The sequence below is a fragment of the Pleurodeles waltl genome, chromosome 3_1 (assembly GCF_031143425.1).
Source record: "Pleurodeles waltl isolate 20211129_DDA chromosome 3_1, aPleWal1.hap1.20221129, whole genome shotgun sequence".
Lineage (NCBI taxonomy): Eukaryota > Metazoa > Chordata > Amphibia > Caudata > Salamandridae > Pleurodeles > Pleurodeles waltl.
In genome coordinates, this window is record NC_090440.1 from 175,546,381 (window position 1) to 175,570,683 (window position 24,303).

The 24,303-nt window shown below is 43.6% G+C and overlaps 1 protein-coding gene across 2 annotated transcripts in view; it reads right to left on the reverse strand.

Moving 5' to 3' along the window:
* The window catches only part of OTUD7A (OTU deubiquitinase 7A), a 1,097,633-nt gene that overhangs the window by 443,219 nt on the left and 630,111 nt on the right, over positions 1–24,303 (reverse strand). For both annotated transcript variants that reach the window (XM_069222100.1, XM_069222099.1), the window contains exon 6: positions 20,298–20,452. In XM_069222100.1, coding sequence (XP_069078201.1) covers positions 20,298–20,382 — 85 coding nt within the window. In that variant the 5' untranslated portion in view covers positions 20,383–20,452. The remainder of the gene's footprint in view (positions 1–20,297; positions 20,453–24,303) is intronic.

The following is a 24,303-nucleotide window of genomic DNA, read 5'->3' on the forward strand; positions in this document are numbered from 1 at the left end:
CACAGTTATGGAAGAGGTTAGAAGGCGCCTCAATCAAGGGGGCGCAGCAGCCATCATTCTACCTGATCTCAGTGCGGCCTTCAACACAGTTGACCATTCCACGTTGATCCAGAGAATGTCGGATGCCGGGATTTTTGGCAATGCGTTAAAATGGCTCTACTACTTTCTGGAAGACAGGACTTTTTCAAGTTCTCGATTGATCCCATTTTTCAAACTGTGTTTCACTCAACCGTGGGGTCCCTCAGGGTTCTTACCTGAGCACCACTTTGTTTAATCTTTACATGTATCCATTAGCAGAGGTTATAAAACTATTTGGCCTGACGCTGTTCTCCTACGCTGATGATACTCAATAGTTTTTTTCTTTCTCCACTAAATCTAATACCGATCAATCCTCTCTGACCCCTTGTCTCCAAGCAGTGACCAGATGGATGTCTGAATGCAAACTAAGACTTAACAAAGAGAAAACTGAAGTAATGTTATTAGGGAACCACCTCTCTCAAGGGCTCCAGTCAGCTATTCCGTAGTCTCTGGAAGCCCTGCCTCTTCCTAAAGATAAGATAAAAAGCCTGGGAGTATGGCTTGACTCACAGCTTATCATGGACCATCAATCCAAAATGACAGCAGCTACTTGTTTTAGCCCCCTAAGGCGTTTAAGGAAAGTTAAAAAAATTCTCCCATTCTTAGCCAGGAAGCTCTTAGTCCAGGCCCTGATTATCTTGCGTCTGGATTATAGCAATTTTTTTTACCTCAGCTCCCCCAAGTATGTAGTAAAAAGACTACAGGTGGTCCAGAGTGCCACTGAGCGGATCCTCTTTAACATCCCTAGACATCAATCTGCTAAATCTTCTATTTCCCTTCTCCACTGGCTTCTTGTGAAACAGCGGATACAGTTTAAATCCCTCCGCTTGATGCATAGAGCCTTATACAATAGAGGCCCATCCTGTGATCTATTGCCTCCTTTTATATGCCTTCCAGGTCTCTCAGACCCTCAACGTCGACCTTGGTCCGGCTTCCTGCAGTGAAGAGAGCTAGGTAGGGAAGTAAATCCTTGTCCCACTAAGGAGCGAAGTTCTGGAACTCCCTCCCACAAAAGCTCTGGCTAACTAGTCAAGACTTTCCCTTCCGTAAAGCGCTTAAAACCTGGATGTTTAGAGCACAAACCCTTTGTTGGTCTGTGCAGTTCTGCCTTAGTGCTGGGATGTGTCTAGGTAGCCATGCGCTCTACAAAAACTCTAAACAAAACTAAACTAAACTGCTCCAAAAAGAGTGCCCTGGTGCCGAGGGAGAGTGTAATCTAAAAAAAGAAAAATGTGTAATAGGAGGTCATGATGTGAGCAAGTGGGTTTATCTTGTGATTTTCGTCTGCAGTTACACTTCAACACAATATGAATTTAAAAATAAGTATGTTTTAAACTTTTTAAATTAGACTTTAACTGGAGTCTATTTTACTTGTCCATCATGTTGGTCACTATAATATAAGAAATAAATGTTTGGTTTTTGTAATATGTTATTCGCTGCATTTTAAGACTAAAAATAAAAGAAGGCATGACTAAATATTAGGTATGGCACAAAGCTCACAAACATTTACTGGCACAAGGGCACTATGTGAATCATACCATATGCCATTTCTTTCAAAAGGAAAGAGTATGCATTAGTCATAATGAAACATTTATCAGGTTCTAAATATTGCCACTTAATCAAAATGTCATAGCCAAACCTCACATTTATACTAATAGAGAAAAGCTTTATTCTACAGTCCCTTAAGGTGGATGCCGATGCCTGCTTCAGAGATGTGCTCTTTCTTCACAGACTCCATGATAGTGTCTCAGCTGATTTCATACTGATCTATTCCGGAAAATAGCGAACACAATCCGTATGAGAGTAGTACTTTGACTTTGAGTCGCCATTTATTATAAGGTCATGCTGCAGATGTGGATGGTAATGAATTTTATCCAGTGTCACTTATCGTCTCTCCTGATGGTGGCATATGCCCACCCTCTGACTACTCGATGAACCTTGTCCCTAACCCTAGTGTCCTCATACATCTTTACAGCAGTGCTTAATTTGTAAATAAAAAGGTGCCGGTGAGCAAACCTCTCCTCTGAAACACGCGGCTGCTGCAATTAAAAGTGCAAGCACATAATACTGAGGCAGCGTAATCCTGAAGCCACCTCGGGCCTCTTCAGTCCATTTAACCCCTTCACTGCCAGGCCTTTTCCCCCTCCTGTGCGAGGCCTTTTTTTGGCTATTTGGGGCAGTTTGTGCTTAGGCCCTCATAACATTTTGCCCACATAAGCTAGCCAAGCCAAATTTGCGTCCTTTTTTCCCAACATCCTAGGGATTCTAGAGGTACCCAGACTTTGTGGGTTCCCCAGAAGGAGGCCAATAAATTTGCCAAAATACAGTGAAAATTTAGTTTTTTTTAAAAAAATGGGAAAAAGGGGCTGCAGAAGAAGGCTTGTGGTTTTTCCCCTGAAAATGGCATCAACAAAGGGTTTGCGGTGCTACAATCACCAGCTTCCCAGCTTTCAGGAACAGGCAGACTTGAATCAGAAAACCCAATTTTTCAACACGATTTTGGCATTTTACTGGGACATACCCCATTTTTACGATTTTTTTTTGTGCTTTCAGCCTCCTTCCAGTCAGTGACAGAAATGGGTGTGTAACCAATGCTGGATCCCAGAAACCTAAACATTTCTGAAAAGTAGACAAAATTCTGAATTCAGCAAGGGGTATTTTGTGGAGATCATACAAGGGTTTCCTACAGAAAATAACAACAGAAAAAAAACATATTGAAATTGAGGTTAAAAAAAACAGCAATTTTTCTCTACGTTTTACTCTGTAACTTTTTCCTGCAATGTCAGATTTTTGAAAGCAATATACTGTTACTGCTGGACTCTTCTGGTTACGGGGATGTATAGGGCTTGTAGGTTCATCAAGAACCCTAGGTACCCAGAGCCAATAAATGAGCTGCACCCTGCAGTGGGTTTTCATTCTATACCGGGTATACAGCAATTAATTTGCTGAAATATAAAGAGTGAAAAATAGCTATCAAGAAAACCTTTGTATTTCCAAAATGGGCATAGGATAAGGTGTTGAGGAGCAGTGGTTATTTGCACATCTCTGAATTCCGGGGTGCCCATACTAGCATGTGAATTACAGGGCATTTCTCAAATAGACATCTTTTTTACACACTCTCTTATATTTGGAAGGAAAAAATGTAGAGAAAGACAAGGGGCAATAACACTTGTTTTGCTATTCTATGTTCTCCCTAGTCTCCCGATAAAAATGATACCTCACTTGTGTGGGTAGGCCTAGCGCCCGCAACAGGAAATGCCCCAAAACACAACGTGGACACATCCCATTTTTTGACAGAAAACAGAGGTGTTTTTTGCAAAGTGCCTACCTGTAGATTTTGGCCTCTAGCTCAGCCGGCACCTAGGGAAACCTACCAAACCAGTGCATTTTTTAAAACTAGAGACCTAGGGGAATCAAAGATGGGGTGACTTGTGGGGCTCTGACCAGGTTCTGTTACCCAGAATCCTTTGCAAAACTCATAATTTGGCTAAACAAACACGTTTTCGTCACACTTTGGTGACAGAAAGTTCTGGAATCTGAGAGGAGCCACAAATTTCCTTCCACCCAGCGTTCCCCCAAGTCTCCCGATAAAAACGATACCTCACTTGTGTGGGTAGGCCTAGCGCCCGCAACAGGAAATGCCCCAAAACACAACGTGGACACATCACATTTTTTCACAGAAAACAGAGGTGTTTTTTGCAAAGTGCCTACCTGTAGATTTTGGCCTGTAGCTCAGCCGGCATCTAGGGAAACCTACCAAACCTGTGCATTTTTGAAAACTAGAGACCTAGGGGAATCCAAGATGGGGTGATTTGTGGGGCTCTGACCAGGTTCTGTTACCCAGAATCCTTTGCAAACCTCAAAATTTGGCATCTCTGCTGTTCAGCCTTGCATCTTCACCTGAACCCATAACTACCAGAGTGACCTCAAGGGCGAGCTTGCTGATCTACTGTGAGAGCTACATGAACACAAAAGGCCCCTACCATCCTGAACCTACACCTGGATCCAGCCTGAGTGAGTTCTGAACCCCCCAAGAGATGGTTGTGTTTATAAATGTACCCAGATGACCAAACCCCAAAATTGAGGACAAAAAATGCTCTGAGAACCAGGAGGAGAGAGGAGGAGACTGGGACCAAACTGCTTGCCCATCCACCTGGACTGTATTGCCAGTCGGACCAACTTTGCGACTTCTCTCACTATGTTGCATCATCAGCAAATCCTTTTCAGCAGTCCTTCCCAAAACAGGGTGTCTGGCCTCATGAAACAGTCTTTGGCAACAGCCCTGTGCCTCGTACCACTGGAGATTTTCAACTTCTATCCCAGAGATTAAATGTGAACGTTGATGACACCTCCCTTCTTGGCCACCACCTACAACCTTGACCCACTGAACTTTACCTTCTCAAAACACTTTGCTAAGTGAGCCCAATCCACTTCTTGCATCTGCACTGCACTCCATTGCAGCCGGACATATTTTTCAACTTTGAGCCTGGTATTGCGTGAATAGATGTACACAGTGCTTTGATCTTTTTGGCGCCAGTTTTTACTAACCACTTTAAAAATTCATAACTTGGCTTCTACTGATTAGATTTTTATTATTTTGTTGTCAAATGTTTATTAAAATCTACTCTACTTTTCTTAATTGATGTGGGTTTTTTCTTCTGTTTTGTTTTCACCTTATTTCTGTTTGTGTGCTTTACATATTTCCTCTAGGTTAGGCTTGATTGCTTTTTGTGTCAAGCTACCCAGAGATGAGCACAGGTTAGTTTAGTGATTTTTTTGTGGTTTACCCTGAAAAGGATTGCGGCTGTTGCTTACCCAGGGCTCACACCCCAGTCAAGCAACAACCTAATTTCTTCCATAGTCGGATTTAGTTTCAGATAATTGTATTTGCACATGCAGCAGCCCCGGTCTGTGTCTTTCACCAACATCACCAATCATGGCTTCATGGAGATGCTAAATGTATAGGTATCCACATTGACCCCTGGTTCCGGCACATATGGTGAACATTATTAACCTCCACTGACTACTACTTAGTGCCCTACTATGCTAAAAAAAAATAGTGAGAATTGGTGGCAGAACTGCGTGGAACAGTGGTCACCTTTGCCTGCAAAGCTGTTCTTAAGATTTTCCAGCTGCTAAAATGTCAATCTTCTGTTTACCTATCTTTATTGACTCCTCCAAAAAACTTAATTGTGTATTCTAAGGATTGATCGGCATAGTTCTTTCATATCGAACTATGCCGTGATTCTAAGGCTCACAAATAATTCACTGCAGACCTCCTTGGACGTCAGCAAATTAGAAAGCTGTGATAGACAGTAATTCAGAGCAATGTGGTGCTGAGCAGTGCCCCTGAAAAGCATGAAGGCATCCTTTATGATCTTCAATAATTGCACTTACTGCAAGAAAGGGAGGGTACTAGAGGTTCAAACCCACTCAACTCAGTCAGTGCTTACGAGATTAATCCAGTGTGTTGCCAAATTCACCCCGGTTCTTCCAAATGAAGGGAGTCTAATTTATAGATTTTCTGTTTTTTATATTGTTTTGCACAGTAACAATTTCAACAGCTTCCGAGTATTACTTTAACTCTTCTTGCTGTTAAGTTTGTTAACTTGAAGGGAAATGTCGTACAATTGCCAATGGTTGATTGTTTTGCTGTATTGTGAGCATAATATATATGATGGCGAGAAAATCTGATATTTTCTAAACAATACAAAATGGCCGACATCGATTACACATGAAAACAGCTGCAAACAACACAATTTTTGTTGTATTCAAGCAAGACCACGATAAGAGAATAAAATCTTGGCTAAATTTGAGACACTGCATACGGGACACTACAGGTGAAGATTTCACCAGTGAGAACAAGAAAGATTACTTGCTGCAAACAGTCAAATACACTCATATTTCAACTAAAACTTGCAATTATATATAATTTCAAATAAACTAAGGTTCCTCAAAAATGTGTAATTATTTTACAGTTTGGAATATTATTACGGTTTCCATACCGAGTCTAAATAAACATGGCTTGCTAAAACCTTTCCATAATATCACACATTTGACGTTGATGAAGCAGAAAAAGAAAGACTAACAAACATTTAGATATCATGTAACAAAATCGTATAAGACAATGTGATTTTAGCAAAGAAAATTAATGTATGTAGAAAATGTGCCCACAAAGTAAATCGCCATTAGTATAAACAAGCTTAATTAATCATAAAACCCGACAAATATATTAAAATGTCATAATTGCAGCTATATTCTATGATTTTCTTATTAAACTGTTATATGCTTAGCTTAAATTTAGCAGAGGCTTTGGCCTAGTTGCCTGGTCTCAATTTTAACTGCGTGGTTTTCACTTGTATTAACAAAGACGTGTTTTAAACCTTTAAAAGCTGTATTTTTCCAGTAGAATGACTAATACACTTATCTCAAGGTTGCGTGTTAGTCAACTTTCATCCCCTTTGAAGCAAGGTCAGTTTCTGCAGGTGCAGACAATAAAGACACTGATGCAGAATTAATTGGCAGCTTTGTTGCTACTTGTGTTCCAAAACTCCAAGGACACCTTATGCGTAGATGAGTATTGAGAGAAAAGACACTATTCATTGGTCAAAAGGAAATCACCCCATGGACCCTCCAATGGAAGAACCTGAAGAATTTGGAACTATTCTTACTTAATCCCACCGGACGAAGAGAAGACAGACATTTTTTGAGCCATTTTCTTTGATGCCACTTTTGAAGCCAGATTCGAGAATCCATTTTGATGGCACTTTGATGCTTTTCTCTATTCCAGAGAGAGAGACTTTAAAGAATTCTTACCCTAGAGACTTTAACTTTAACTTTACTTTGCTTTGCCCATACAATAACTTTTGTTCCCCCATTTTCCTTGCTGCTGCAAGGAAAACTTGCCTTAAACTTTGCCCTCTTGAAGTTTGCCCCATGCTGATCGAACCGGTACCTGAAGGACGAAGACTTTCCTTGAATGCTGATTGTATTTGGTAATTATAAAAGGATAAATGTATTATTCGTTGTATTTTCCTTCTTAGGTACCAACTGCTTATTTTTGACAGAATCCAAGCTGGAAGGTTTCTAAATTTATGTTGATTAAATTCATTTTTGCATGAAGCCCCACATGCCAATGCTAATCAGAGGTTAGTTGAGGTATTCATTTGATGCACCATGCTGAATTGAAATATTGTTATGCTGACCAATGTATGCAATTAGTCAAATTCAGTTACTTTTATTAGTGATTTGCATTGCTAGAGCCGAGTGCATTATAATCCAAGTTTTGCGCAGATTGCGTTTCTTCCGTCGTTATGGACAGCCAGTAATGTTCGTATATGTGTATCATTTGATTTTGAGACTTACTTATATTGTGTTAGCTTTGTTAATATAGGGAAATAAACTCATTAACTTTTAATAAACAGGTGTGGTTATTCATGACTGAAAGGTCATGGTGTGTCTAATTACTGATTTTCTGTTGAACTAATTCGTATTGGTTATTGATTATAAATGATTATTGATTATTGATTTGAGGGATCCAACAATTCTTTGGATGAGGAGAACTCAACCCGGTCAAAAGGTTCACCGACCTCCGGCGTGTCCAAGCATAAGTAATTTATAAGGACTGGACTGGACGCGCTATCAGTAGATGGTAGCAGAGGATGGTTTGGCCCTTTGGGACCCCATCCGAACAATAGACGGATTCAAGTTAGAATTTTCTTTAATAAAACAAGTTGGAGAGATGATGATGCCCTAAATCCCCAATGACTTTCCAGGAATCTCGGAGCTTGCGAATGGAGGAAATGGAGGTGTGAGAATATTTTTGGCGTTTCTAGTGACGGTATGAGTGAAATTAGGGTTTTGCGCTTGCATAGCTATTGGCGCAGATGAATTGTGAAGTTTGTGAGGATTAAAATTTTAGAGGAGTGGTACTCCAAAGTGTGAAAGTAGGGAAGTCGTCAAACTTCATATGTGTGTAGCGCTTTGGGCAGGAAAAAATTGTCCACGTGGTTGTTGATGTTGAGACAGGCCCTGCGGGGTCAGGAGACTGCAGAGTATGTTGAACAGTGTATGAGACACTTGATTGATGTTGTAATTTGTTCAGTTTAATAGGTTAATCGGGCGTGGTCAACCAGTCTGTACGAATGTTGAGGAATAAAAGAAAATTTTCGACTTTGAGATTTGACGAATTCTAAGGTGCACTAGAATAGTTCATTGATGAGTTGAGAGTAAAGTTTGCAGGTCAAATTTTGCATGCGAAAGTGGGAAACAGAGAAAGATGGAATAACTGCTGAGGCTAGTGAAAAATCCCTAAGGTTTCTGAAGCAATTGTAATACCTTTCCTGTAGTAAACCGACAGATTTGTTTTCTTCTTTTTGGTTAGTGCTCGCGATATATTGCAGAAATTAGTTTTGAGTGAAGTTGAATGAAGGAGGACAAGCCGCAAGACTTTGTCAGCCGCAGTGTGTGAGTGTGACGTCACTAGGAGCCGCGCTGGGATAGGTTGGTTGGTGAGAAGGGTCGCGCACGGATTGGACGCAGTCCGTGGCGCGGAATTGGTGGGGAAAGGCAAGCGAAGAGTATTCTGGGAATTAAAGTCACTTATTGATTACATTTTGAGAAAATAAAGGACGGAAAGATTACATTTTTCAAAGCATTAAAGAGTGCCTTGAGGGGAGATGTATATATTAAAGCAAATGTAGGAGAAGAAACACCGCCTGAGGGTACACCAGCTTACATCGTAATTGAAGAAAAGGGTGTTGTAGCATGTCTTTGGTTAAAGCAATGGTGTAAATTAACAGAAAAGCATGGAAGTGTAGCGTTTCCTATCCATGGGACGTTTAATCTAAGAGTTTTGGAGAATTTAAGATTTGCGCTATATGACATGAAAATACCTCCAAGACCAGCACAGTTTGAAGCATTAGCAATTTGGGAACAAATGGCTAGAAGGCAACTAAAAAAGAAATTTGAGACAAGAGTGAGAAAAGTAGAAAAGACACTAGCGAATGCTAGATGGGATAGTGCTCAAAAGGTTTGGAGATCAGATATATTGCAGGGAGTCAAATTGTTTCCAGCAATTACTGACGAAGCAGAGATGGAAGGAAAGAAAGCTACCCATAAAACAAACAGGAGTCAGTCCAAAGATAGAGAAAATAAGAGAACCTCGAAAAGGTCAGACGAATCAGACAATGAGGAGTTCATTATGCAATTGTTAAATGACCGTCCACCACCATATGTGCAAAAACGAAAATGGCCCAAGCACTAGTACTGCCCCTCCAGAACCGATACAGGGTACTGTAACACCGAATTTGAGAAAATTGCAGAGGCAAAGTAGTCCTGAAATGCCTTTTACACAAGAAATACCACAAGTTCAGAGAATATATCCTGACATGACTAAACTGGAACCTGTTAATGATTATCAGCCACAGGTCCAAAGACGCTATTATGATGAACAAAATTTGGAAATAACTTCTAATTTAATGGTGCAGAGAGGACAGAATTACCAAAGACCGACATTGATTCAACCTGAACCAACACAAATTTTGATGCCTCAAAAGCAGATACAAGAAATGCCAAAGTACATTCAAACAGCAGAAACACAGTTAGACATGTCAGCAATGATGAACCATGATGTGAGAATTAACATGCCACAGAATTTGGGTAACAGACAGAATATGGATGCAATATCTTTGCCTATCACTGTAGGTCCGCCAGTACCATTATATATACAAGCAAAGCCAAGTGTATGCGATCAAGGTGTAATGACACAGAATGAGACAGGAAGGAGAAACATAGAAAATACTCAAGAAATGACTCCCGTAGGAACACTGTCAAATAGATCTGGGTCTTTGTTGGAATTTAGTCCAATTCCAATTTGTGTTCCGTCAACTGTGGTAAGGTCAAATCCACCACTAATAATACCGCAAACCTCAAAAATAGAAACATTACAGAAACCATCAGTAGCAGTAGACGCAGATGCTACATTAATGGGACTAAACGCACAACAGTTAACACAATGGTTGAACAGTCTGAATACCCCACAGAGTACACCCAAGGGGAAAGGAGAAGAATATTTGAATCAAATAAGATTGGGCATGGAAGCAGGTGAACTCGTAGATGGAACGATGGGTCTGAACAGGTTAGAATCATACACAGAAGAAGAGCTGAGATACATTTGCCCTAGAATTACAAGAGAAGTAAGCAGCATACATAAGAGGTTACAAGAAATTGCAGACAGACACAAAATAGACATAAATAAAACCAAACCAGGTACTTTGTGTTTGAAAGAGACTTTGTTTACTTTCTAAAGACTTAAGACACTTTTATATCACTTTTCAGTGATATCTTTACAAATTCATATTGCAACTTTGATCGTTTTGACCTGAAGATACCCAGATAAATATTATATATTTTTCTAAATACTGTGTGGTGTATTTTTGTGGTGTTATGCTATGGTGTTGTATGATTTATTGCACAAATGCTTTACACATTGCCTTCTAAGTTAAGCCTGACTGCTCGTGCCAAGCTACCGGAGGGTGAGCACAGGCTGATTTTGGATTGTGTGTGACTTACCCTGACTAGAGTGAGGGTTCTTGCTTGGACAGAGGGCAACCTAACTGCCAACCAAAAACCCCATTTCTAACATTGGTGATCAGCGGTGAGGATAGGACTTGTGTTTGTGCAGTGACATACAGTAGCTAAGTATTTCACTACCTACCCACAGTTGAAGGTCAACTTGATTTTTCATCTTTTTTGGCTCTTGGTTCTCTGATGTCCTCCTGGATATACTATTGATATTTTGGACTTTGGATTTTGGTTTTTGCTGATAAGATCTTATCAAAATGGGATTGTGTACCTACTCATTCTTTGTTCGTACTGACCACCTCACTAAGGCTGACCTAAGGAAGCTTTGCAGACAATGGGGCCTTCCTGTAGCAAGGAGATCTACTAAAGCGGAGATGCTCCATCACTACATAGTCTGGGGGGAGGAAAGATGGGCAGAGAGAGAGGCAGTAAGAAACCAAATGACTAAGTACCCCTCAGATGAGGAGGAGGACTACGCACATGAGGAGGAAGACTACTCAGATGAGGAGGAAGACTACTCAGAGTTGGACAGTGACCCAGAAATAGATGAATGGCTCCGAAGTCAAAGGCGACAGGAGCAACAATTAGAGGAGTATCTTGCAGAGGTTGAGGCAAAAAGACTCTTAGCCCTGGAAGAAGAAAAGATTGCAGCTCAAGAGCTGAGCTGTAAAGAGCTGAAACTGGAGGCCGGAAGGGCTGAGTCCAGTTCAGATGGTGGCAGCAAAAATCTTGCATCTAGTACTGCTGAAGAAGGGCACAAGCCCAGAGATGTGGTGCCCAACTTGAAGAAGGGAGTTGACACACCCCAGGTAGTTCAAGGGTATGAGGTAGTTCCCGTTATGCACAGGGTCCCTGAGAAGGATTGGGGAACTGGCACAGGGAGTCATATTCCTACTGGGGGGAGGGACACTTTACTGACTCTAGCCAGCCCTGGTGGACGTCCTGGATATAGAGTGTAGAGACATCCCAGAAGAGTTTGGGTTGAGTGTCAGGGACAGACAGATACTGTCTCACCAGTCTCAGGAGGGTGAAGTAGAGTGCTTTTCCAAGGTTGAGTTACTGGGTGGTTGGGTGAAGGGTACTGTGGTTAATACATGTGAAGGGCAGAGTGATGTAATTGCTGGAGAGCATATGTCTGGTCCTTATTTTCCAGAGCTACGCCAACACCAGGTGGAGTGTGAGTTCTCTGACCCCAGGGAACTTACAATGGAGGCAGACTTCTGGGTGAGTACCAGAGAGTCTGAAGAGGCATTTGGGGGTGCTCCTGAAGGGAGTGGTCTAGGTGGTTCCCAACCGAGTGTGGTGGGAAAGGATTGTAGTGTCCCAGGTAGGTCCCAGGTCCTAGAGGGTTCCATGAGGGAACACCAGGAGGGAAGCCTAGCCTGTACCGTAGGGCCACCTTTTGAGGGAAGCCCTGCAGTGTCAGAAGAACTTGGGGGGGTGACTGTAGCCAGCATCCCAACAGTTCTGGTGTCTGGCAGTACCCCTCCTAGTGAGGGGGTGCAGAAGTCCAGACATAGGGTTGAGAGGGGGTTGCAGACCCCAGTGGAGGACCTTGAGAGTCAGGGGACAGCTCTGAGAGCAGAGCCCCCCAGGAATGACCCAGGTGAAACCGTTTCTGGTTTGGGGGAAACCCAGACTCTGCCGGATGGGCAGAGGTCGGGAGACCTGCGCCAACCAGACTCTTGTGTGGCCCTTGGGGACGGTGTGTCCCTTGTGGGGGGTGAGAGTGCCCCCCACGAAGTCCTGGCATGCCAGGCAAAGATTCAACCTCAGGGTGGTGACTCTGGGTTGGATACCCAGGTTCAGAGGTTAAACTCTGACCTGGTGGGAGGTAGATGTGCCTCCCAAGAAGTCCTGCTGTGCCAGGCAATTGTCCAACCTCAGGGTGTTGACTCTGGGTTGGATGACCAGGTTCAGAGGTTAAACTCTGACCTGGTGGGGGGTAGGTGTGCCCCCCAGAAAGTCCTGGCGTGCCAGGCAATTGCCCAACCTCAGGCTGGTGACCCTGGGTTGGGGAACCAGGCTCAGAGGTTAAACTCTGACCTGGTGGGAGGTAGGTGTGCCTCCCTGGAAGTCCTGGCCTGCCAGGCAATGGTTCAACCTCAGGGTGGTGACTCTGGATTGGCTAACCAGGTTCAGGGGATAAGCTCTGACCTGTTGGGGGGTAGGCATGCCCCCCAGAAAGTCCTGGTGTACCAGGCAGTGGTCCAACCTCAGAGTGCTGACTCTGGGTTGGATAACCGGGTTCAGAGGTTAAACTCTGACCTGGTGGGGGGTAGGTGTGCCCCCAAGAAAGTCCTGGCGTGCCAGGCAATTGTTCAACCTCAGAGTGCTGACTCTGGGTTGGATAACCGGGTTCAGAGGTTAAACTCTGACCTGGTGGGGGGTAGGTGTGCCCCCCAGAAAGTCCTGGCGTGCCAGGCAATTGTTCAACCTCAGGGTGGTGACTCTGGGTTGGATACCCAGGTTCAGAGGTTAAACTCTGACCTGGTGGGAGGTAGGTGTGCCTCCCAAGAAGCCCTGCTGTGCCAGGCAATTGTCCAACCTCAGGGTGTTGACTCTGGGTTGGATGACCAGGTTCAGAGGTTAAACTCTGACCTGGTGGGGGGTAGGTGTGCCCCCCAGAAAGTCCTGGCGTGCCAGGCAATTGCCCAACCTCAGGGTGGTGACCCTGGGTTGGGGAACCAGGCTCAGAGGTTAAACTCTGACCTGGTGGGAGGTAGGTGTGCCTCCCAGAAAGTCCTGGTGCGCCAGGCAATTATTCAACTTCAGGGTGGTGACTCTGAGTTGAATGGCCCAGTTCGGAGGTTAAACTCTGACCTGGTGGAGGGTCAGTGTGCCCTCCAGGAAGTCCTGGCGTGCCAGGCAATTGTTCAACTTCAGGGTGGTGACTCTGAGTTGAATGGCCAAGTTCAGAGGTTAAACTCTGACCTGGTGGAGGGTCAGTGTGCCCTCCAGGAAGTCCTGGCGTGCCAGGCAATTGTTCAACTTCAGGGTGGTGACTCTGAGTTGAATGGTCAGGTGCAGAGGTTAAACTCTGACCTGGTGGAGGGTCAGTGTGCCCTCCAGGAAGTCCTGGCGTGCCAGGCAATTGTTCAACTTCAGGGTGGTGACTCTGAGTTGAATGGTCAGATGCAGAGGTTAAACTCTGACCTGGTGGGGGGTAGGTGTGCCCCCCAGGAAGTCCTGGTTTGCCAGGCAGTGATCCAGTCTGAGGGTACAGACCCTGGGCTGGAAGACCAGGTTCAGGGTGTCCCCCCGGACCTGGAGGGAGGGGCTACTGATATCAGTGCCCCTACCATGTTGTCTTCTGAGGAGGCCACTCCTAGTTGGAGGGTGCTGGACACCAGAAGGGAGGGCAGGGGGAGGGAAGCCTCACCCCGGGCCCTAGTCCAACCTGAAGGTACAGGCCCCAGGTTGGAGGGCCAGTTGCAGGTTAACAGCCCTGCACTGGTGGAGGAATGGTACAGGGTGACTTCTGTAAGCACCCTGACCATGTTGGACTCTGGGGGTACCGCTCCAGGAGGGAGGGTACAAAGCCCCAGAGGGGAGGACCAGGTTCAGGCTGTCCTCCCTGACCTGGTGGAAGGGAGAGTGGTTAAAGGGTGCCCAGCACCTGGGGCTACCGCCCCCCACTCTCCACAGCCACAGTGGTTGGAGAGCTTTGAGAGGCCTGGGGCCTGGCTCTCATCCCTGGCAGCTGTCAGTAATCACTGTGGCTTGCTGTCCGGGTGGACAGAGTTATCCCTGGGGAGGGGACAAGTGTCACACCCCAGGAGTAGAGTGGGCAACACCACTGTGTTGGTCATGGTGGTACTATCCTGCTCCTGGGATACATCTGTGAGCAAAGTAAGGTTAGGTGCTGCACAGATGGGATCCGCAGGTAAGGAGAAAGGTTCCCCATGGGTTGGCTTAGTGGGCCCTGAGAGTATGGACAGAGTGATCCAATTGGAGTCAGGAAGGCGAAGAACTGGAGCATGCCCCTGCTGTTGTGGGCCTGGGTCCTTGTTCTGTCGCCTCAAACAGGGAAGTACATCAGGATAGTGATTGTTCTCCCCTGGCTTTAGGCTGGTAGGGGGTCATGTTGGACCTGGCTTTTTGACAGGGACATCCCCAAACTTTTTGCCTCCTTCCTCCTATTTTTTCTGACCTGTTGTTGTTGGCTTTTGACCTCTGGGCACTTTACCACTGCTAACCAGTGCTAAAGTGCATATGCTCTCTGGGTAAATTGTACTACTGATTGGTTTATCCATGATTGACTATTTAATTTATTTGTAAGTCCCTGGTAGAGTGCACTACATGTGCCTAGGGCAGGTAGATTAAATGCTACTAGTGGGCCTGCAGCACTGGTTGTGCCACCCACCTCAGTAGCCCCTTAACCCTGTCTCAGGCCTGCCATTGCAAGGCCTGTGTGTGCAGTTTCACTGCCACTTCGACTTGGCATTTAAAAGTACTTGCCAAGCCTAGAACTCCCCTTTTACTACATATAAGTCATCCCTAATGTGTGCCCTAGGTAACCCCTAGAGCAGGGTGCTGTGTAGGTAAAAGGCAGGACATGTACTTGTGTAGTTATATGTCCTGGTAGTGTGAAACTCCTAAATTCGTTTTTACACTACTGTGAGGCCTGCTCCTTTCATAGGCTAACATTGGGGCTGCCCTCATACACTGTTGAAGTGGCAGCTGCTGATCTGAAAGGAGCAGGAAGGTCATATTTAGTATGGCCAGAATGGTAATACAAAATCCTGCTGACTGGTGAAGTCGGATTTAATATTACTATTCTAGAAATACCACTTTTAGAAAGTGAGCATTTCTTTGCACTAAAATCTTGTTGTGCCCTTCAATCCACGTCTGGCTAGGTTTAGTTGACAGCTCCTTGTGCAGTCACTCAGACACACCCCAAACACAGGGTACTCAGCCTCACTTGCATACATCTGCATTTTGAATGGGTCTTCCTGGGCTGGGAGGGTGGAGGGCCTGCCCTCACACAAAGGACTGCCACACCCCCTGCTGGGACTCTGGCAGACAGGATTGAGCTGAAAGGGAACTTGGTGCATTTCTTAAAGACCCTTTGAAGTCACCCTCACTTCAAAGGCACAACTTAGTATAAAACAGGGCCTCTGCCCTACCTCATCAGACACTTGCTGGAGAAGAAACCTGAACCAGAAACTACATCCTGCCAAGAAGAACTGCCTGGCTGCTCAAAGGACTCACCTGTCTGCTTTTCTACAAAGGACTGCTGCCTTGCTGTTGGCCTGCTGCCTTGCTGAACTCTTGCCTGGCTGTAAAAGTGCTCTCCAAGGGCTTGGATAGAGCTTGCCTCCTGTTCCCTGAAGTCTCAGGACCAAAAAGACTTCACTCTTCCTCTTGGACGCTCCGTGCGCCGAACTTTTCGACGCACAGCTTGTTCCGCGGCAAGAAAAACGCCGCACACCGACGCTGATCAACGCGACGCCTTCAGGACGACCGAAACTTTGACGCACGGCCTCGCAAGGACAACGCCGCCCGACTTCCCGGGAGAAATCGACGCGACGCCTGCCGTGAGATCAAAACTTTGACGCACGGCCTCGCAAGGACAACGCCGCCCGACTCCGCAGGAGAAATCGATGCGACGCCTGCCGTGAGATCAAAACTTTGACGCACGGCCTCGCAAGGACAACGCCGCCCGACTCCGCAGGAGAAATCGACGCGACGCCTGCCGTGAGATCGAAACTTCGACGCGCAGCCCCACAGAACGACGCGCAGCCAGAAAACAAGCAGGAAAATCCACGCACAGACCCGGGACATCTGGTAATCCCCGCGACCCACAGAAAGAGACTGTCCGCGCGCCGGAAAACGACGCCCGACTTCCCCGCGTGGAAAATAACGACGCAAGTCCGTGTGTGCTGGAGAGAAATCGACGCACACACCCTTTTTCCACGCACCTCTTCTTTTGTGGCCCTCTGAGGAGATTTTCCATCAGAAACCAGGTACTTTGTGTTTGAAAGAGACTCTGTTTACTTTCTAAAGACTTAAGACACTTTTATATCACTTTTCAGTGATATCTTTACAAATTCATATTGCAACTTTGATCGTTTTGAACTGAAGATACCCAGATAAATATTAAATATTTTTCTAAATACTGTGTGGTGTATTTTTGTGGTGTTATGCTATGGTGTTGTATGATTTATTGCACAAATGCTTTACACATTGCCTTCTAAGTTAAGCCTGACTGCTCGTGCCAAGCTACCGGAGGGTGAGCACAGGCTGATTTTGGATTGTGTGTGACTTACCCTGACTAGAGTGAGGGTTCTTGCTTGGACAGAGGGCAACCTAACTGCCAACCAAAAACCCCATTTCTAACAGACCTAAATCATACTATGACACAATCTTTGTAGGAACGAGTGAATGTAAACACGTGTTTTTATTCCAGAGTAAATGGACGTTCATGTTAAATGGACTAGATCCAGCTACTCCAGGGGTATACTGTATTTGTGGACTTAATGCCTATTATCGTCTACCAAAGGGATGGTATGGGAGATGTTATTTGGGAATAGTATTTCCAAAGATTTATCAACTAGATTACTTAAAGAAATTTCCAAAGCTGTCTGAATTACATCGTATTCAGAAAAGGGAGACAGCTTCTGGTGTGGTAGGAGACATATTTGGAGCAATAATTCCTTCAGTAGGAGTTATATTGAATTCAATCAAAATACGAAAGTTGTCTACTATTGTGGATAACATGCTGACAAATTTCACAGGAGCAATGATCCTGATGGATACTGAACTTGCTGCAGAAAGAGCTATGACTCTTCAAAACCGGCTTGCTTTAGACATTCTTTTAGCAAAGAATGGCAGCGTTTGCAAAATGCTTAGTGCACGTCACTGTTGCTCATATATACCAGACAACAGTAAACAAATTAAAAATATGCTTACAAATTTAACTAACGATAGTACAGATTTGAAAGAATTGAAAGAACCAGGAGTATGGGAAAAAGTTGGAAAAGGATTTGCTTCCGTGGGAAATTGGCTCAGCAACATTTGGAACGGAATATTACTGAAAATAGTAAAAGGGATATTAATAATACTAATTTGCTTAATAGGTATTTGGGGGATATGGAAAGCTATTAAAATACTGAAATCAAGAAACAAGAGAAGAATTGAAAAGAAAGAACACAAATAAATGGTAAAATTATACAGGGAAAAATCAAAGGGAGTAAAAAGGAAAAGGGAAATTATTGAAATGCAAAATTATTAAAACAGAATTTTAATGAAATAAAATTTGTGATGGAAGATTTAATGTGATGACATAATTAGTCATCAGAGGAGGGATTGATGAAGGAGAAAAAGAAAGACTAACAAACATTTATATATCATGTAACAAAATCGTATAAGACAATGTGATTTTAGCAAAGAAAATTAATGTATGTAGAAAATGTGCCCACGAAGTAAATCGCCATTAGTATAAAAAAGCTTAATTAATCATAAAACCCGACAAATATATTAAAATGTCATAATTGCAGCTATATTCTATGATTTTCTTGTTAAACTGTTATATGCTTAGCTTAAATTTAGTAGAGGCTTTGGCCTAGTTGCCTGGTCTCAATTTTAACTGCGTGGTTTTCATTTGTATTAACAAAGACGTGTTTTAAACCTTTAAAAGCTGTATTTTTCCAGTAGAATGACTAATACACTTATCTCAAGGATGCGTGTTAGGCAACTTTCATCCCCTTTGAAGCAAGGTCAGTTTCTGCAGGTGCAGACAATAAAGACACTGATGCAGAATTAATTGGCAACTTTGTTGCTACTTGTATTCCAAAACTCCAAGGACACCTTATGCGTAGATGAGTATTAAGAGAAAAGACACTATTCATTGGTCAAAAGGAAATCACCCCATGGACCCTCCAATGGAAGAACCTGAAGAATTTGGAACTATTCTTACTTAATCCCACCGGACGAAGAGAAGACAGACATTTTTCGAGCAATTTTCTTTGATGCCATTTTTGAAGCCAGATTCGAGAATCCATTTTGATGGCACTTTGATGCTTTTCTCTATTCCAGAGAGAGAGACTTTAAAGAATTCTCACCCTAGATACTTTAACTTTAACTTTACTTTGCTTTGCCCATACAATAACTTTTGTTCCCCCATTTTCCTTGCTGCTGCAAGGAAAACTTGCCTTAAACTTTGCCCTCTTGAAGTTTGCCCCATGCTGATCGAACCGGTACCTGAAGGACGAAGACTTTCCTTGAATGCTGATTGTATTTGGTAATTATAAAAGGATAAATGTATTATTCGTTGTATTTTCCTTCTTAGGTACCAACTGCTTATTTTTGACAGAATCCAAGCTAGAAGGTTTCTAAATTCATGTTGATTAAATTCATTTTTGCATGAAGCCCCACATGTCAATGCTAATCAGAGGTTAGTTGAGGTATTCATTTGATGCACCATGCTGAATTGAAATATTGTTATGCTGACCAATGTATGCAATTAGTCAAATTCAGTTACTTTTATTAGTGATTTGCATTGCTATAGCCGAGTGCATTATAATCCAAGTTTTGCGCAGATTGCGTTTCTTCCGTCGTCATGGACAGCCAGTAATGTTCGTATATGTGTATCATTTGATTTTGAGACTTATTTATATTGTGTTAGCTTTGTTAATATAGGGAAATAAACTAATTAACTTTTAATAAACAGGTGTGGTTATTCATGACTGAAAGGTCATGGTGTGTCTAATTACTCATTTTCTGTTTAACTAATTTGTTGATTGATTACTAATCGAGTATTGGTTATTGATTATAAATGATTATTGATTGTTGATTTGAGGGATCCGACAATTCTTTGGATGAGGAGAACTCAACCCGGTCAAAAGGTTCACCGACCTCCGGCATGTCCAAGCATAAGTAATTTATAAGGACTGGACGCGCTATCAACGTCATATATGTTGGCCATTTCACCTGGCGCTCAAAAAGTGTTTGAACAATGTTGAACGTGATAATCTTGTTTATCTTGGAAATTTCAGACGCTGTGGACATTATTTTCAATACACATTGCAAACTCAGTGCTCACTGCACGTGATTCTAACATTTGTCCAGGGCTAGATACCGAGAAATCTATGAGCGTAAACATCCTCTGGAGTTCACTTAGTAAACCTTTGAGCCTTGAAGAATAAACTCCTTTTCAGGACCAAACATTAAATCGTGGCTGTTTTCACAGTGCTCAGTTGAGGCATGTCTGCACTGGTTTCAGGAGGATTGGATGCATATCCGATTTTCAGGATAAGCAATGACAATGTAAATCATTTCTACTTAAACTTGCCATATGTTAATTATTTTACCTACTTATCCTGAAATTCAATTTCTGGCATGGATCTCGCTCTCTTGAACCTACGTTGGGCAACCTACCTTAGATGATTAAATAAAGTGACTTTTCAGCATTTTATCACCAGGTAACCACTTGATCAGCATGTGGGCTAGGCAAATATAATAAGAGGAAAACCATGCAATGTGAAAAAATAATAATTAAGAAATTATAATTTATTCTCTATCCAAAATCAACTGTGATTTCATGAAACAAGCAAGATCAAGAGAAAACTCATTTTTTAGATGTTTTGACAGCCAACACATGCCTCTCTGGCAACATCACACATTAGGCTTACCTTCAAGCAGGTCCCTTGCCAGACCAGGTTCTGCCCCTGTGGACCGAACAAAGTCTGACAGGACCGAGTCCATATCCAGAGTCATGTGATCATCGAGAGCTGCTGCCTGATGTGCAGCAGAACCAGGATGGGTGGGTAAACTAGTAATGGTCCATCTAGAAGAACAAAAAATTGAAGAAGCACATTAACCTGAGCTTTTGAACTCTTGGTGGGCATGTTAAATATGAGATCTGAACTGAAGTAATAACCCTTTCACTGGCATCAAGTACAAAGTATACAGACTTTCCCTTGCTTACGTAAGCTTAGGCCATGCATTACTTTGGCATTTGTATGACTTCTTAAATGTGGATGTTCTTCATGGCTCAAAATGCAGGTGGATAATCTGTGTGTAAATCAGCTATTACAGGTTTACTCCCATAATTTGTGTTGATTTCCAACTTTGAGCTCATTCATGTCAATACAAATGTGAATCTATATAATCATTGATTTTCATGCATACCTGTACTGTCCTACACCCCTGCAGGTTTTCCACACAGTGGACATTCCAAAATAGTAATGTATGTGTACTGTAGCCAACATAAACATTTCCACCTCCCTGCGTTCCATAAGATTTGTGGGCATTTTTCATACCAGTTAGCACTCTTGATTATCTTTTCACTAACGGCCCCTTCATGAGTTGCTCGGAACAGGGTCTGGGGTACTGCTCTGGGCAATTATGTTTTCTCTAATTTGTCCACACCTAGAATTATGAGGTCTGCAAAATCAAGACCCATTCATGTGGAGCCCAGAGACATTAGGCCTTGATTTCCCTGTAGAATTTCAAGGGCTACGGGCAGCTGTTGTGTCCCGCCCTTGCGTGCCTTGATCCTTCTGGTTAGAGAAAGAGAAGAAGAATCTCCCTCCAGCTAAAGTAAAAATTAAACTACTCTCTTGCAGCCCCTCACACTCTTTTACATCCCCACAGGCAAAAGAAAACGGCAGTAGAAAAAGCCAACGCAACAGTTAACACCTGCTTAGAGCAGGTAGTATATGTTTTTGGAGTTATACCCATTAGCTCCCCTGAGAGGAGAAATTTAGCAGTGGGACCTGGTATTGGAGGGTCTGTGTGGTATTTCACATATCCAGTGAAATAACTTCTAATCCCAATTATCTCACAGGTAGATATGGCTTGGCATCGTCAATTCCAGCTCCCGCATCTTCCAGCTGAGATAAAAGGTAACTCCTAATGAACCCCTAAGCGCACTTGTGCAAATTAAGTGTTACAACAAGTAGGAAGATTCATGGAAAGTTACAATGCTGCCAATGCCCGCTGCCTTCCCTATGTTCTCCTGCTGCTCTTACCCCTGACACACCAGTGTTCCTAACCTGAACCCTAATTCAACAACTGCAGAAATCCCACTATCGTTGCAAGTGGGATTTGCAGTAAAAGAAAAGCGCAATTCCAATTTTCTAGGTATCAGGATCTGTAATTAACAACCATGATCTTTTTATTGAAACTAAATACACATCAATAAACATTGTGCTATAGGTAATCTGTGAGGCTCAGCAAGTAAATTGCTACTCTTGCAAATTATATATTTTACTTATTTTTATGAGGGCTAAACAGAAGACCTCTGCAACACTGTTAAGCCTTAAAAAATTTAAGTATTCGTGTGGTATGCCAACTAACAATTTACGGCACGGCATGAAAAAACCCAAGGAAGCAAAATATATCATCAAATTACACAATTTTGTTTAATTCGAAAACTGCACTCACTAACGTTTGCTCTGTAGTGATTTCCAACTTGCTCCTATCCATAAATAAATCACTGGATACCACAGAATAATTGGGAACAATTACATTTTTAAAAGTCGGATTAGGAAAGAGGGAAAGAGCAGAAGTCGATCAAATGAAGAATTCCCTTTTCCCATAAGGTTCATTTCTGGGAAGGGAGAAGGAAGAGCGAGGGAACGAAGAATAATGTGGGCTACTCAGAAAATCGGAGAGAAAGCCAAAGAGGTGCGAAAGAAAATAGGGCCAACAGTGCTACTGCAGAGTTCACGAGCTTCACCTGCTGTTTGCCTGGATGGTAATGCTGGAGAGTCCGATGAAGAGGAAACTGCACTTTACCCAGCAGCAGAGATAGGGGGTAAGCCTCTGGCTTACTCTTATCATCCACAGTCCACTTAAATTTAACAGCTTGGCTGTCAGGGTTGCCGTCTTGATGCTTGCTGGTGGTCATATGGTCCCTCGCTGGTAGCGTAGGCTCTCTTGCTTCTCCACAACTACAGACACAACCGGCTCGGGGGGCATTCTTTAACACATTGGTTTGCGTTCAGGTTTTCAGGAGTCATTTTTCTTTTGGATGCCAGGCTTTCGGGCCCACTGTGGGAATCTGTCTGGGAGGTTGCATTGAGATTTCTCCCATCCGGGTCTAGGGCCTGGAGTATCATAGTTATCAATCATCCAATATGTTCATTCCCTCCTAATGACTTCTCCAAGAGCGAGAGTATTGATGATAGAACTCTATTTAGTGCAGTCGAGGCTTCAGAGATTATAAAACCTTGTGAAGCCTCAGTATTAGAGGAGATGGCCCCCATGTGCTGGCTTTCAGGAATACTCTGTAGTATTGAATCATCCAGATAAAGGACCCCACTGGAAGTTCTGCTACTTTCTGCCATGTTGGGGTCGGGGCGGCTTCAGCCTGAGCCTCCCTGGGATCATCATCAAGGAGGTCCAAGGGGTCTATCCTCCCGTGCTTACCTCACTATGAGCTGCTAAGCTACGAGGCACGTTTGGAATGGTATTATCAAGGAACATCAAAGAGCTATTACTCAGATATTCACTTCTTCAACTACCATCTCCCTGATATCCCCTTGACACTACAGGGTCTTGGTTTACACAGCCCCGGGACAGACTCTCTGGTTCGAGTAATTCAAAGGAAGCAAGATTATCAAGTTTGCTGGCTTTTCTGAGGATGTCCTTACACACTCCAAATACTGTTATTGGACTTTGCTGGCTCTTAGATTTGGTACATAGGTTTGGTTGAAGTTGCTTTTGGCCTTGTAGTAGGACTAGAGGTTCGAGTGGCACAGCTATAGTGCCTACGTTAGCTCCCATCTTGCCTGGCACCTCTAAGCTCTCTTCAGGGCTGTCTTTGGCAGCTACACTTTAACTATGGAGGGTCAGATGCTACCCCCAAGGACTCTGCCCTGGCCAAGCACTGGGCAAGGCAATCTTTGGAATTGTTACTTGGTCATCCGGCGCCGCCGGTCCAGTAATCGATTGCATGAGGGGCTCCTTGTCAATCTTCTGGTAGAAGTTAGTTATTAACCTTCGGGTGGATCTGGAGACGGCCTTACTCTTGACACCTTCATTACTAGCAGTCAGTCCGGAAGGAGAGAATAGAGGCCCTGTGTATTCAAGCCCATACTGGCTGCCAGACATCCCCACCTATGTTTCCTGTAAGGTGCGTGCCTGCGCAGGCGCACCCTGCTACACTAAAGTGCCCAGAGACCTTCATAGAGTGGGCAGGTCACATCACAAACCAGGAGTGTCTTTGTTGTTGGCGCACATCTTTTACACTAACGCATGAAAACTATTATGTTGCTTGGGGTGTTGCACTGCAAAGAGGATCAAGGAACCCAGCTGGGAAGGAGATCGATGTGTAATTAGCATGGAGAAGGTGAATGTGCATAGCTCTTCACGGGTCTTCTGAGAGATTGAAAAAGATCTCTCACTAACGCCACTTCATTCACAGATAGCCCGGGGCTGCTTTTCTGATGTTTGCTTTCTCACTGACCATCAACCCCACCCCGCAGTACTCCTAAGGTGTGCAACCCTAAATGTCTAGCTTAAGGGAACAAAGCACATAGAGAGAAAACAGTGGGCATTTGGTATAGCGCTTAATGCTGAGAAAGGCCAGTCTCCATGCGCCGTTCTAAAAGTAAAAAGCAAACCTGACAATGCGTTCTCCTACTGCCCAAAGCTGCCCTGTTTCAGAATGTCATATTATATTATTGCATT